Here is a 16,026-nt window from a genome sequence, read left to right on the forward strand (position 1 = left end):
AGGGGCCGCAACATTAGGACCCCTTCTATTCAGTGATATTCCATCACTTACTGTAGTGGGAAAACACCTGTTAAGCAGGCACATTCAAATGTGATGGTTGGGGGTGCACATACTTTTGGTTAAGTAGTGCATATTGTATAACATATTCATTCACATCTAACCTTCCATTCCTACCAGTATGGTCCCATACTATACCAACTCCATGTGTACATAATTCTTATTACCATTAAAAAAATCAATTAAAAAAGTTACATTTTTGAAAATTCTTAATCATGTAAGTCTCTATGCATGTAGCAATTGCAGTGTATGTTCGGCGTTTGCATTGGAAAAGCTCCCATGCGTCCATAGGGCCCCATGAATCCAACCTATGCCCAAAAAAATCCTTTTTGACTTACTGTATGCTGGGCTGGTATATGTCGGCTTACCTTTTTTTTTAACTGTATGGAATAGGGTAGTCGACTATTCTATTCAATACAGAGGCATCCAGTAAAAAAAAACTATACTACGTTGTATACGTTTTTTTTCCAATAGTACCCTATGGGTAACGTACGCCAATACGGTGGCATACGTTGGAGCCTTCCGTCGGAGGTATACGTCAGAAAGTATTCCCGGCGTATACCTACGACGGATGACTCGTGCAGTGTGAATAGAGCCTAGCTTGGGAATGTTTTTTGCATCATTTGTGTAAACCAGAGCCTGACGAAGATCTCGGTGCGAGATCGAAACGCGTTGCAGCACAGCAAGGAGCATCTTTTTTCCAAAATGTCTTCATTATGTAAACCAGAGTGGTGGCTTGAAGCTCCAGGGCCCCTGGGGCTTTATAAATTAATGGACCCCCCACTTAATTGCCATTTCTGTCACATATGATTGTATACAGTTACTTCATTGTTGGATTTACATGCCCTAGAAAGTGAAATTTGTTTAATGAGATAATTTGAGCATTATTCATTATGTCATCATAATGAGATATGTTGCAAATGAACTGTTTGGGCCCCCAGGCATAGGAGCTTTGGTGTGATTGCATCGTCTGTACCCCTGCTAGCTACACCACTGGGGGTAACATCAATTCTGACATATTTCTTTAATACATGTAGGTGAATACAGTCTTATCGGGAGTGTTTGAACCTTTCTTGTAAGCTCATACTTTATTTAAGTGCTTTATTTTAGCTTTTCAAAAATTATTTTGAAAACAAACCAAAAAATATAATGAAATGTAAAAAAAAAATACAGACATTTTGATTTGTGAAGCTCCTGCTACCTTACTTTTTTATCTGCCCCCTAACACACATATGCCACATATGAAATTAAATACAACGAATGCTCATGCTTTATATAAATGCTTTATTTTAGCTTTTCAAAAATTATTTCGAAAAAAAAATCAAAAATATAGAGAAATGTAAAAAAATTCAGAGACATTTTTAATTTGTGAAGCCCCTGCTACCTTACTTTTTTTTATCTGCCCCCAACACACATATGCCACGTATGAAATTATATACAACGAATGTTACATTTTTTTCAAATAAATGTTTTTTTAAAGTAAAAATCTTTTTGAATAATTTTGTGACACTATTTCATTACAGTATCACTTTATTAATTTCTCGTCCCTTTTAGGAACATCACTGCCTTAGAATTAAGATCCTGGGTGATTGCTATTATTGTGTGTCTGGCCTTCCGGAGCCACGTCAAGACCACGCTCATTGCTGCGTAGAAATGGGGCTTAGCATGATCAAGACTATTAGGTAATTGTTTATTTCTTTCTTGCGTGAGGTGAAATTTGTTTTCACAGCTAAAAATTATAATATTTGGTAACAAGTTTCTCCTACAAGCCGGTGTTATTCTCTTATGTTACCTGGTTTCTATAGGTGGCCATATACTAGAGATTTTGGATTACAAAAAGGACATTTTAGACTCTTCCTGCCGACAGAAGACAGATATCTGTGGAAAGGTTAATCTGTCATGTTGGATTTTTTCGGTCATTGACGGGTGCAGCCCTTGGAAAGTCTTTCATGCCAATCGACAGATATACATTCCATAAATAGAAGCCCAGACCAGGCCACAGATCAAGGCAGAGATCAATTTGTGATTTGTCGTATTAACTTTATGGTGTTGTTGTCCAGAACAACAATCTTAACAGACCAACAGTGAACAAATCATTCTGGAAGCCACTGTCTGAAATCCCAAATGTATGGCCAGCTTACACGTATATCGAGGAATTAATAGATTGAATGTAGGGTTGTCCTGTCAGGTTGCAATGTTTTGCCTTGATTGACAGCAGGCCTTGTGATGTCCGGTTGTAGTTCTGTGGGTTGTAATATTTTTGGAAAGCTATAGATCTGACTAGCAGGGTAGGAAAAAGTTGGTCATTTTCATATGTAATTCTTGTGTTTAAGGCTACTGCATAGACATGGACAAGAAAAAATCATAGAGGTGAAATTATCTTTTATGACTCGCAAATATATTTTTATGTTACTCAACTACTGTAAATTAGTTAGACCATACAGTGGATGGGACTCCAAGTTGACTTTTGATATTCCTAATAATTTATAGTCACGTGTAATTTCCTCTTCCTGTAATGAGTAACTCTTGGGAGGAACTGTCTATAACCGATTACCTGCTGGTAGAGAGTCAAGAGGCACCTATGTAGATTGGCTCATCTCCACTGTTGGACTGGCCAACCAGAGAACAAGAGGATCCTCCGGTGGGCCCATGCCCTAACAAAATAATGGGCCTTATAGGTCCAGCAGTAGACTACCCCATTTGGAGGTCACTTTGGAGCCAATCACTTGCCACTAGAGTCTATTTCTCATGAGTTGATTCACAAATGACCTATTAGACCTTATTGATGGTATGTCCTGTGTGTACAATAATAACAACAAAGACTATGATGAAATGAAAGGTGGACATGTTCTACATAGATGGTAGGTGGGTCCTCAGAATTATCTCCTCTGGTGGGCTCAAGGAAACCCAGTACAATGCTGCTCATCTCTGTATTAACATCGTATTCTGAAATCCACGGGTAGGCAGAAGAAGATGGCAACAGGGGTCTAGCACTGAATTATGCATTTTTTTGGTGAGTACGCTTCAGTTGTTGGAGGTTTCTAACTGTAGTTGTTATGACTGTGTCATATTTACAGTGGAACCAACCATTTTAGTTTATCAAGGTTCTCAAGAAACATTAACAGAATCGGGACATAACATCTTGAACCTGATGTCTTGGAATTACTAATAAATGGCAATCCCCAATCTTTATTGACTGTCTAGTTTTCGGGAGCATAAACAAAGCAGGACTCTTCTGAAAGGAGTTCAGATTGTTGGACTTTAGGTGTAACCAATTAGTGAATACAATTTTCATGACTTAGTTTTTATTGATCATTTATGTTTTTTATGTATATTTCTTGAATTACAGATATGTACGATCGAGAACGAAGCACGACATTGACATGAGGATTGGAATCCACTCTGGTTCAGTCTTATGTGGAGTGCTGGGACTTAGAAAATGGCAGTTTGATGTGTGGTCCTGGGATGTGGATATTGCAAACAAGTTGGAATCAGGTGGAATACCAGGGTAAGAGAGTCATTATCCAAATCTCTATGACAGTTATTCTATTAATTGAGTAATATAGAAGTACCAGACCATCCTAGTAGGAATAGGCTTGGTATAAACCAGGAGTGGGAGGTGGACGACTAATGCTGATTTCTGCTATAGGACCCTTGTTCTCTAGGAATCTTCCTGTCTCTACCGCTAGATTCTTCCATTATATGGCATGTAAGTCAGCAAGGGTGTACATACTTTATGGGCAGCCACTGCTCCTTTATGGTCACTTTGAGAGAGTGGACCATTCCAGATTGTTCTGTTCCCATTTTAATAAGTGGTGAGAACCTGAACAGGAATGTGATCTCCACATTCTGAAACATTGTCAAGAAAGAAACATTGTGCAGTCAAGAAAGTTGGAAATATACTTGAGTCATGAAAATAGGAAATGGGCCACCAGGACCTCCTAGTGCCGGTGGTTTGGAGTATGGTGGTGTCAAGCAGCAACTAAAAAGGGCCAGATTTTTTTGTCTTTGCTACAGGCTATGGTTCAGTGCGTCTTCGTCATTCCACTTCTGCTTAACCAGATTCTTACATAGATGAAGCTTCTACTACGTCTTTAGGGCATCGTTCTGACTGAACTTTATATAGGACAGAAAGCTGATGTAGTTATTGTATGACATCACATGTCCTACAAGTGAGTATGAAGTACTTACAAATGCAATAATATTCTATCCTCTTAATTGGGATCCAAATTTTCCATGACTGTAAGTTGCTTCAGAAGAGTGAAGGAGACCATGATAAATATTTTAAGTGGTTGTCTCATTTCGTTAACCCCTTCTCCAATTGAAGCTGACCCCGTGATCATCTGATTGTCACGGGTCCAACTTCAGAAGCTGCTGCTGTCCATAGGCCATAGAAACCCCCCTTTTCGATGTCCTTATGCCTATAGGGCATATCTAAAGGGTTGTTGAGATGATTAAATCTCTTTAAAAGAAGTTGTCTCATTCAGATGAGTGGCCACTCATGTAATACGTGAATGACTCAAGTCCACCAGAGTGGGAGCTCTTCTTACAGAGCGGCTCTCTACTCTGGCTCACAGAGGGCGGTCCGAGCAGGGGACCCCCTCTATGATGTCCATATGTCCTAATAGGGCATATGGTAAAGGGTTGTCTTTATCAGTTGTTTTTTATATATATATATATATCATTAGAAAAAAGCAAAGCAAAAGCAGCACCGTTCTTCCAGTATAGGGTGCACAAATCCCTGTTCAGACACACGACCAGTGTCCCAAATCCACAGCAAAATCCAATACACAGGTCAGCACTCCAGGTTTAAGTGAAAAAAGGATCTTTTTATTCACCACATGCAACGTTTCAGCCCTGCTCAATGGGGCCTTTCATAGTTGTGGGAATTTCGTTTTAATTGTCTAAGATACACAAAATAATAGAGTGAAAAGTGAATGTATTGCGTCCTCTACGATTTCCAACACAATGACTGACGGAGCATGCGCGAGATGCGTGCCATTGGAGTGAGTGCGTTCCACGACTCATTCTAAGTTCTTATGTGCGACATGCTACTCGACGCATGCGCACTGATACCCGGAAACACCGGTGGAATCAACCAGCATGGTGGAGGAAAGGGGATTCACGTAATGGTGAGCCGGATTCAATACAATTGAATTAATTTCGTTTATTTTACTTTGATATTTACTGGAAGTTCAGCTATATAAACAGATGGAGCGGGCTGCACAGGCGGGTACTGTAGTGATAATGGGAGATTTTAATTTCCGGGATATTAATTGGTGTCATGGTTCGGCTTCAACTGCAAAGGGGAGACATTTCCTCAACCTGTTGCAGGAAAATTTTATGGGCCATTTTGTGGAAGACCCGACTAGAGGTGAAGCTCTGTTGGATCTGGTCATTTCTAATAATGCAGATCTTGTTGGGAATGTCAATGTTCGTGAAAACCTCGGTAACAGTGATCACAATATAGTTACATTTTACCTATACTGTAAAAAACAAACGCAGGCTGGGAGGGCAAAAACATTTAATTTTAAGAAAGCCAATTTCCCCAGGATGAGGGCGGCAATTCAGGATATAGACTGGGAAGAACTAATGTCAAATAATGGAACAAATGATAAATGGGAGATTTTGAAATCTACTTTGAGTTATTATAGTGCAAAATTTATTCCTACAGGTAACAAGTATAAACGACTCAAATTAAACCCCACATGGCTTACACCTTCTGTGAAAGGGGCAATACACGACAAAAAAAGGGCATTTAAAAAATACAAATCTGAGGGTACAGCTGTAGCCTTTGTAAAATATAAAGAGCTTAATAAAATCTGTAAAAATATAATACAATTAGAAAAAATACAAAATGAAAGGCAGGTGGCCAAGGATAGTAAAACAAATCACAAAAAATTCTTCAAGCATATAAATGCAAAAAAGCCCAGGTCTGAACATGTAGGACCCCTAGATAGTGGTAATGGGGAGTTGATCACAGGAGATCAAGAGAAGGCAGAGTTACTAAATGGGTTCTTTAGCTCTGTATATACAACTGAAGAAGGAGCAGCTGATGTAGCCGGTGCCGGTGTGTAATGGCAGGAAGGAGGTGAAGGGAAAGTGAGCCCTAATCTACCCACCGCCCTGTCCCTGCCTACTTGCAACGACCCGCCCTAGGCGACGGGGTACAACTGGGCGGCGGTCCCTACGCTGTCTAAGTGCACGGGAAAACAAACAGGGAACACGCAGGGGAAGGGGCAGTAGCCCACGGAACGCCGCGAGGAAACGGAGCGGTGAATGAGTAGTCAGGACCAGGATAAGATGGAGTATACCCAAGTGAGCACGGAGGAGGAAGCAAGCCGGAGGCAAAGCAAAGCAGGTTAAGCAGAACAGCAGCAAGGCAGAAGCACGGCAGAAGCAGGCTGGAGCAAGCAGCAGTGGGGCCAGGAATCCAAAAGAATTACAAGCACTGAGGAGGAGAACACAGCAGGTAATAAAGGACAGGGGGCGGTGCTAACTCCGACTGACCAGGCCGCGATAGGCTCTCCCACTCCTGAGCCTGCCACCCTGGTTGGTGGGAGAGGGTGTCAGTCGAACAGGTCTGGCCTCAGGTGTGGATTGATTAATCCCAGGAGTATACCTAGACGTAGTACCTGGCAGATCCCTAACAGTACTCCCCCTTTTATGAGGGGCCACCGGACCCTTACTAAGAGGACCCGGTTTAGTAGGGAAGAGAAGGTGGAACCTCCTGATCAATACCCCAGCGTGAACATCACGGGCAGGTACCCAAGTCCTCTCCTCCGACCCATACCCTCTCCAATGGACCAGGTACTGGAGGGAGCCCTGGACCATCCTACTGTCCATAATCTTGGCCACCTCGAATTCCACCCCCTCAGGGGTGAGAACGGGAACAGGAGGTTTCCTCGAGGGGGACCAGGACGGGGAGCAGCGTTTAAGGAGGGAGGCATGGAAGACGTCATGTATGCGAAAGGATGGGGGCAGCTCCAGACGGAAGGATACAGGGTTGAGGACTTCAATGATCTTATAAGGCCCAATAAATCGGGGAGCAAACTTCCTGGACGGGACCTTAAGGCGCAAGTTCCTGGACGACAACCAGACCAAATCCACCACGACAAACCGGGGGTTAGCAGAACGTCTACTATCCGCCTGAATCTTTTGTGCGCTCTGGGACGCCTCTAGGTTCTTCTGAACCTGGGCCCAGACAGTGCACAGTTCCCGATGAACATCCTCTACCTCAGGATTATTGGAACAACCCGGGGAAACGGAGGAGAACCTTGGGTTAAACCCGAAATTACAGAAAAACGGGGAGACCCCTGACGAGTTACTGACCCGGTTATTCAGGGAAAATTCAGCAAGGGGAAGGAATGAGACCCAATCGAATTGACAGTCAGAGATGAAACACCTTAAATATTGTTCCAGGGACTGGTTAGTCCTCTCCGTTTGGCCATTAGTTTCTGGATGGAAGGCGGAGGAGAAGGACAGATCAATCTCCAACTTTTTACAAAAGGCTCTCCAAAATAAGGAAACAAATTGTACCCCTCTGTCAGAAACGATATTGACTGGGGCCCCATGGAGACGCAGGATGTGTTTCACAAACAAAGAAGCTAACGTCTTGGCGTTAGGTAGCTTCTTAAGGGGCACAAAGTGGCACATCTTGCTGAAGCGGTCTACTACCACCCACACCACCGACTTGCCCTGAGATGGAGGCAAATCGGTGATAAAATCCATGGAGATATGGGTCCAAGGTCTCTGGGGAATGGGCAAGGAACGTAGTAGGCCCGCAGGTCGGGACCTAGGGGTTTTGGACCTAGCGCAAACCTCACAAGCGGCGACGTAAGCCCTAACGTCTTTAGGCAACCCAGGCCACCAATAGTTTCTGGTAATGAGGTGTTTGGTGCCCAAGATGCCAGGATGACCAGATAGAGCGGAGTCATGGTTTTCCCTGAGTACCCTTAGCCGGTATTGCAGGGGAACAAACAGTTTGTCCCCAGGGACGTTCCCGGGAGCTGCACCCTGATCAGCCGCGATATCAGAAGCTAAATCAGAATCCGTGGCAGAAATGATTATACCAGGGGGTAAACTCGGAAGGAGGATTGGCCATGAAACTACGTGACAGGGCATCAGCCTTAATATTCTTGGACCCAGCCCTATAGGTAACCAAGAAATTAAATCTGGTAAAGAATAGTGCCCACCGAGCTTGTCTAGGATTAAGCCTCCGGGCCGATTCTAGGAAAACCAGATTCTTGTGATCCGTAAGGACCGTTACCTGGTGTCTGGCCCCCTCCAGGAAGTGCCGCCACTCTTCAAAAGCCCATTTAATGGCTAGAAGTTCGCGGTTGCCAATATCATAGTTACTCTCCGTGGGCGAAAACGTCCTAGAGAAGTAAGCACAGGGGCGGAGATGGGTGAGGGAGCTGGTACCCTGGGACAAGACGGCCCCCACTCCCACCTCGGATGTGTCAACCTCCACAATAAATGGCTCCTCTTGGTTGGGCTGAATCAGCACGGGGGCCGAGATAAAGCACTTCTTGAGGGTCTCAAAGGCCTGGACGGCCTCAGGGGGCCAATGGAGGACATCAGCACCCTTGCGAGTAAGGTCCGTAAGAGGCTTAGCGACGACCGAGAAGTTGGCAATAAATCTCCTGTAATAGTTGGCGAACCCTAAAAAACACTGTAACGCCTTAAGGGAGGCAGGTTGGACCCAATCCGCCACAGCCTGAACCTTGGCAGGGTCCATGCGGAATTCATGAGGAGTGAGGATTTGCCCTAAAAATTGTATCTCCTGTACCCCAAAGACACATTTTTCAGTCTTAGCAAACAGATTATTCTCCCGAAGGACCTGGAGCACCTTCCTGACATGCTCCACGTGGGAGGACCAGTCCTTGGAAAACACCAGTATGTCATCAAGGTACACAACAAGAAAATTACCCAGGTAATCTCTCAGGATTTCATTAATAAAATTCTGGAAGACAGCAGGGGCATTACACAACCCAAAGGGCATGACCAGGTATTCGAAATGACCCTCGGGTGTGTTGAACGCAGTTTTCCACTCATCCCCCTCTTTGATGCGGATAAGGTTATATGCCCCCCGTAGATCGAACTTAGAAAACCATTGGGCTCCCTGAACCTGATTAAAAAGATCCGGAATCAAAGGAAGTGGGTACTGGTTCCTCACGGTGACCTTATTCAGGTTACGATAATCAATGCACGGCCTAAGACCACCATCCTTCTTCCCCACAAAGAAGAAGCCAGCACCTACAGGAGAAGTCGAGTGGCGAATGAAACCCTTGGCCAGGCATTCTTGGATATACACCCTCATAGCTTCACGTTCAGGACATGAAAGATTAAATATCCTACCCTTAGGAAGCTTGGCACCAGGCACCAAATCGATGGCGCAATCGTAATCTCTATGGGGGGGCAACACCTCGGAGGCCTCCTTAGAAAACACATCGGCGAAGTCCTGAAGAAACTCAGGAAGCGTGTTTACCTCCTCCCGGGGAGAAATAGAGTTAACAGAAAGACATGACATAAGACATTCATTACCCCATTTGGTGAGATCCCCAGTATTCCAATCAAACGTGGCATTATGCAACTGCAACCAGGGAAGACCTAATACCAGATCAGACGATAATCCCTGCATCACCAGTACAGAGCACTGCTCCAAATGCATGGAGCCAACCAGGAGTTCAAAAACAGGAGTATGCTGAGTAAAATAACCATTAGCAAGGGGAGTTGAGTCGATACCTACTACAGGGATAGGATAAGGTAAATCAATAAAAGGCATTTTTAGAGACATAGCATATTCCACAGACATGATATTAGCAGATGAGCCAGAATCCACGAAGGCACTGCCAGTGGCAGTCCGGCCAGCAAACGAGACCTGAAAGGGAAGCAAAATTTTATTGCGTTTCACATTAATGGGAAATACCTGTGCGCCCAAGTGACCTCCCCGATGATCACTTAGGCGCTGAAGTTTTCCGGCTTTTTATTCTTGCGCCTGGGACAGGTGTTCAGAAGATGCTTGTCGTCCCCACAGTAGAAGCAGAGACCCTTCATTCTGCGAAACTCCCTATGTTGTCGAGGGGACATGGAGGCCCCGAGTTGCATAGGTACCTCCGAGTCCTCCGTGGAGGGGCGAGGAGACGGGACCTCGGGGGGGATCGCAGAAAAGTCAGAGGGGAGCACATTGAAGCGTTCAAGCTGACGTTCCCTGAGACGTCGGTCAAGTCGTACTGCTAGGGCCATAACCTGGTCAAGGGAGTCAGAAGAGGGGTAGCTAACCAGCAGATCCTTCAGGGCGTCAGATAATCCTAACCTAAACTGGCACCTTAGGGCCGGATCGTTCCACCGAGAAGCTACGCACCACTTTCTAAAATCAGAACAGTACTCCTCAACCGGTCTCCTACCCTGACGTAAGGTCACCAGCTGACTCTCGGCTAAAGCAGTCCTGTCAGTCTCGTCGTAAATGAGTCCGAGGGCAGAGAAAAAGCGATCAACAGAGGAAAGTTCAGGGGCGTCAGGAGCCAAGGAGAAGGCCCACTCTTGGGGCCCTTCCTGGAGTCGGGATATGATGATACCCACCCGCTGGTTCTCGGAACCTGAGGAGTGGGGTTTAAGGCGGAAATACAGTCTGCAACTCTCCCGGAAGGAGAGAAACGTCTTACGGTCCCCTGAGAACCGGTCAGGTAACTTGAGGTCGGGTTCTAGAGGTGAGGTGAGGGGAACTACTACGGCAGCGTCACCCTGGTTGACCCTCTGGGCCAGGGCCTGGACCTGTAGGGAGAGCCCCTGCATCTGCTGGGTCAGGGTCTCAAGGGGGTCCATGATAGCGTCAGCGTAGGGGAAATGGTAGACTAGGTAAGGGGCTTGTAATTGTGTAGCGGCAGGAAGGAGGTGAAGGGAAAGTGAGCCCTAATCTACCCACCGCCCTGTCCCTGCCTACTTGCAACGACCCGCCCTAGGCGACGGGGTACAACTGGGCGGCGGTCCCTACGCTGTCTAAGTGCACGGGAAAACAAACAGGGAACACGCAAGGGAAGGGGCAGTAGCCCACGGAACGCCGCGAGGAAACGGAGCGGTGAATGAGTAGTCAGGACCAGGATAAGATGGAGTATACCCAAGTGAGCACGGAGGAGGAAGCAAGCCGGAGGCAAAGCAGGTTAAGCAGAACAGCAGCAAGGCAGAAGCACGGCAGAAGCAGGCTGGAGCAAGCAGCAGTGGGGCCAGGAATCCAAAAGAATTACAAGCACTGAGGAGGAGAACACAGCAGGTAATAAAGGACAGGGGGCGGAGCTAACTCCGACTGACCAGGCCGCGATAGGCTCTCCCACTCCTGAGCCTGCCACCCTGGTTGGTGGGAGAGGGTGTCAGTCGAACAGGTCTGGCCTCAGGTGTGGATTGATTAATCCCAGGAGTATACCTAGACGTAGTACCTGGCAGATCCCTAACACGGTGCTGTTAATATATCAGTTGATATACTGAATTGGATGAATGTAGAGATGGTCCAAGCTAAATTAAATAAAATAAATGTGCACAAGGCACCGGGACCAGATGGGTTACACCCTAGAATTCTTAAAGAGCTTAGTTCAGTTATTTCTGTCCCCCTCTTCATAATATTTAGAGAGTCTCTCATGAGTGGTATAGTGCCAAGGGACTGGCGCAGGGCAAATGTGGTGCCTATTTTCAAAAAGGGCTCTAGGTCTTCCCCGGGTAATTATAGACCAGTAAGCTTAACATCCATCGTGGGGAAAATGTTTGAGGGGCTATTGAGGGACTATATACAGGATTATGTGACAATAAATAGCATTATAAGTGACAGCCAGCACGGTTTTACTAAGGACAGAAGTTGTCAAACTAACCTAATCTGTTTTTATGAAGAGGTGAGCAGAAGTCTAGACAGAGGGGCCGCTGTGGATTTAGTGTTTTTGGACTTTGCAAAGGCATTTGACACTGTCCCTCATAGACGTCTAATGGGTAAATTAAGGACTATAGGTTTAGAAAATATAGTTTGTAATTGGATTGAGAATTGGCTCAAGGACCGTATCCAGAGAGTTGTGGTCAATGATTCCTACTCTGAATGGTCTCCGGTAATAAGTGGTGTACCCCAGGGTTCAATGCTGGGACCACTATTATTCAACTTATTTATTAATGATATAGAGGATGGGATTAATAGCACTATTTCTATTTTTGCAGATGACACCAAGCTATGCAATATAGTTCAGACTATGGAAGATGTTCATGAATTACAGGCAGATTTAAACAAACTAAGTGTTTGGGCGTCCACTTGGCAGATGAAGTTTAATGTAGATAAATGTAAAGTTATGCATCTGGGTACCAACAACCTGCATGCATCATATGTCCTAGGGGGAGCTACAATGGCGGATTCACTTGTTGAGAAGGATCTGGGTGTACTTGTAAATCATAAACTCAATAACAGCATGCAGTGTCAATCAGCTGCTTCAAAGGCCAGCAGGATATTGTCGTGTATTAAAAGAGGCATGGACTCGCGGGACAGGGATGTAATATTACCACTTTACAAAGCATTAGTGAGGCCTCATCTAGAATATGCAGTCCAGTTCTGGGCTCCAGTTCATAGAAAGGATGCCCTGGAGTTGGAAAAAATACAAAGAAGAGCAACGAAGCTAATTAGGGGCATGGAGAATTTAAGTTATGAGGAAAGATTGAAAGAATTAAACCTATTTAGCCTTGAAAAAAGACGACTAAGGGGGGACATGATTAACTTATATAAATATATTAATGGCACATACAAAAAATATGGTGAAATCCTGTTCCTTGTAAAACCCCCTCAAAAAACAAGGGGGCACTCCCTCCGTCTGGAGAAAAAAAGGTTCAAGCTGCAGAGGCGACAAGGCTTCTTTACAGTGAGAACGGTGAATTTATGGAATAGTCACTGCAGGAGCCGTCACAGCAGGGACAGTAGATGGCTTTAAAAAAGGGTTAGACAATTTCCTAGAACAAAAAAATATTAGCTCCTATGTGTAGAAATTTTTCCTTCCCTTTTCCCTTCCCTTGGTTGAACTTGATGGACATGTGTCTTTTTTCAGCCGTACTAACTATGTAACTATGTAACTATGTAACACCTGCACTGGCTCTATTGGCACTTAGCCAATTAGACTGTATTTTAAAATTTCTTACAATTTGGGTGATTTGCCCTTATTATCAACTGCACGTATTCCATTGAAAAAATTTAAACACCGTATGGTGATTTTTTGATCACTTTTTGTTTACACTATAATTAAGATTTTAAGCATGATTGAAATTTTATTGCATGATTACAAGGATGTTACAAATTATGTATTTATATGTGCACCTTACACTGAAATGTATTGCTTGAGAAAGGCCCCATTGAGCAGGGCTGAAACGTTGCATGTGGTGAATAAAAAGATCCTTTTTTCACTTAAACCTGGAGTGCTGACCTGTGTATTGGATTTTGCTATATATATCATTAGGTACCTATCCCTCCAATATATATACTCAGCGAGTATTACCTTATTTAGTTAATCCTTTCTTTCCAAATTCTTCTCTTTGGTTGGGTCATGTGACCTCACTCTGACCTGATAAAATCTACAGTAGTTAATGTAATGGAGAGTTAGCCTCTTCGCTTCCTAATTTATGGACTGTACCAAACAGGTTCTACACAGAGGGAATACAGAAACACCTGTCATCAACTTCTGATGAACAGACACATAACTATCATACAGTTATAATGAAGGAGGTCGCAGCTCAGCCTCCTGGCTTATAACTGTATGATAGTTATGTAACTGCTCATCAGTAATTAGTAACATAAGTTTCTGTATCCCCTCTGTGGAGAGCCTATTTGGTACAGTCCATAAATCAGAAAGTGAAGAGGCTGACTCTCCATTACATTAACTGCTGTAGATTTTATCAGGTCACATGATCCAACTAAAGAGAAGAATTCAGATAGAAAGGATTAACTAAATAAGGTAATACTCGCTGAGTATATATAATAGAGGGATAGGTATCTAATGATAGGGAAAAACAAAAACCTGGAGTGCTTATTTAAGTAAGTATACATTTTCTTACAATATTATGTATATTTCTAGCAGTCTTTTATATATATATATATATATATATATATATATATATATATATATATATATATATACTTATTAATTTCAAATATTGCCTTTATTTGCTCTTTTAAGGAGAATTCATATATCAAAAGCTTCTCTTGATTGCCTTAATGGGGATTATAATGTAGAAGAAGGACACGGCAAGGAAAGAAATGAATTTTTAAGAAAACATAATATCGAGACCTACCTGATAAAACAACCTGAGGAGAACCTTCTAACGCTACCCGAAGACATAGTAAAAGAATCTGTGAGTCCGACAGATAGGAGAAACAGCGGCGCAACTTTTACGGAGGGGTCTTGGAGCCCAGAACTTCCATTCGATAACATTGTGGGCAAGCAGAATGTAAGTTAAACTTTATCTAATGTCAACAAGTATAAAGCATGCTTGAGCGGACCTCAGTAATGGAAGCCTCAGAGGGAATGCATCCATCTTTAACCTTTTCTCTAACATGAAACTTCAAATGATTATGCAAACCCTCTTGAGGGCAGAATTAACCTACCGAATGTATCAGTTGAAGGAAATGCCAAACCTAGAGCTCTTATCAAAATGAAATCTCCTTACAATTTGAATAGTGATAAAATAAAAATGCTATGGGACGATAGACCGAACTGACGGAATGTAAGATCAACCAACCCATGTTGTATATGAATGGTCTTCATGGTGCTGTCCACCCTCTCCTCACTAAGGCAGGTGTGTATTACATACGCTGGATATGCAAAGTGCATGCAATGATGCATGAACTAACAAAAACATATTCTAGATTAACGCTCTAGGAAAATAAACCTCATTATGCACCCATTAGCATATTCATGAACATTGCATACAAAAAAAACAAATATAACCATGCAAGCGGAGAACGCCATCCCAGTGGAGTTGTTTTAGGGGTAGAACCTGTGGAACATACATCCTCTCTGGTATTGTTTGCTATGAGGACCCTTAAGTAGAGTAGATCTAGCATTTACCTAAGCTTCAGCACGCTGTCCGTTTATGGAGCAAACCATATTATATCTTCTACCTACAGATAGATTTTTTTTTTGTTCAGCTATTGACCTTGTTGTTATGTTATTGGCCTTGGTTACAGAAGTTTATAATGTAGATTGTTAGGTTGATTAGATAAATGTATTGGTATGGTTTTTATTCGATATTCCTGGTAAAGGAGGTGGACGAAGTTATTGTGTACAATTATTCAACTTTAATATCTCTGAATCTTAAAATATAGCAACACAAAGCATAATATATACACACTGTATACTAAACTACTTATACTGTACATAAAAATAGGCATGTGTCACAATAATCTATTATAAACAGTATAAGTAGAAGCATAGTCATAGGTTATCAAGATGGAGTCACAACCTATCTAGTGTACAACCTTCTACTGTATCTTCATTCAATATATTTTTTTTTCTACTGTATCTTCAACTCTAAATCATCTTTTCCCTAGTATCTTCTCCTCATACAGTCTCTGCTTCTTCTACCGTATCTTCTCCTTATACAATAACTCTTCTTCTACTGTATCTTCTGACATATACTTTGTGTCTGCTGTATCTTCTTGTGCAATACATTCTCCTACTGTATCTCATTCAATATCTGCTTCTTCTACTGTATCTTCTTCTTATACAATAACTCTTATACTGTATCTTCTGCTCATGTAATATCTTGTGTCTGCTGTATCTTCTTATGCAATATATTCTCCTTCTACTGTATCTACTCCTTATTCGATATCTGCTTCTTCTACTGTATCTTCATTCAATATATCTGTTTCTTTTACTGTATCTTCACCTTAATATAATCTTCTCTAGTATCTTCTCCTCGTACAATATCTTCTTCTACTGTATCTTCTCATACAAT

The 16,026-nt window shown here is 43.0% G+C and overlaps 1 protein-coding gene across 3 annotated transcripts in view; it reads left to right on the top strand.

Annotated features, from left to right (window-relative positions):
* The window catches only part of ADCY8 (adenylate cyclase 8), a 279,438-nt gene that overhangs the window by 161,454 nt on the left and 101,958 nt on the right, over positions 1 to 16,026 (top strand). For all 3 annotated transcript variants that reach the window (XM_075825719.1, XM_075825721.1, XM_075825720.1), the window contains 3 exons: positions 1,612 to 1,739; positions 3,407 to 3,565; positions 14,247 to 14,517. In XM_075825719.1, the coding sequence (XP_075681834.1) occupies positions 1,612 to 1,739; positions 3,407 to 3,565; positions 14,247 to 14,517 (558 nt within the window). The remainder of the gene's footprint in view (positions 1 to 1,611; positions 1,740 to 3,406; positions 3,566 to 14,246; positions 14,518 to 16,026) is intronic.

Source organism: Rhinoderma darwinii, chromosome 5 (assembly GCF_050947455.1).
Source record: "Rhinoderma darwinii isolate aRhiDar2 chromosome 5, aRhiDar2.hap1, whole genome shotgun sequence".
In the NCBI taxonomy this organism is placed as follows: domain Eukaryota; kingdom Metazoa; phylum Chordata; class Amphibia; order Anura; family Rhinodermatidae; genus Rhinoderma; species Rhinoderma darwinii.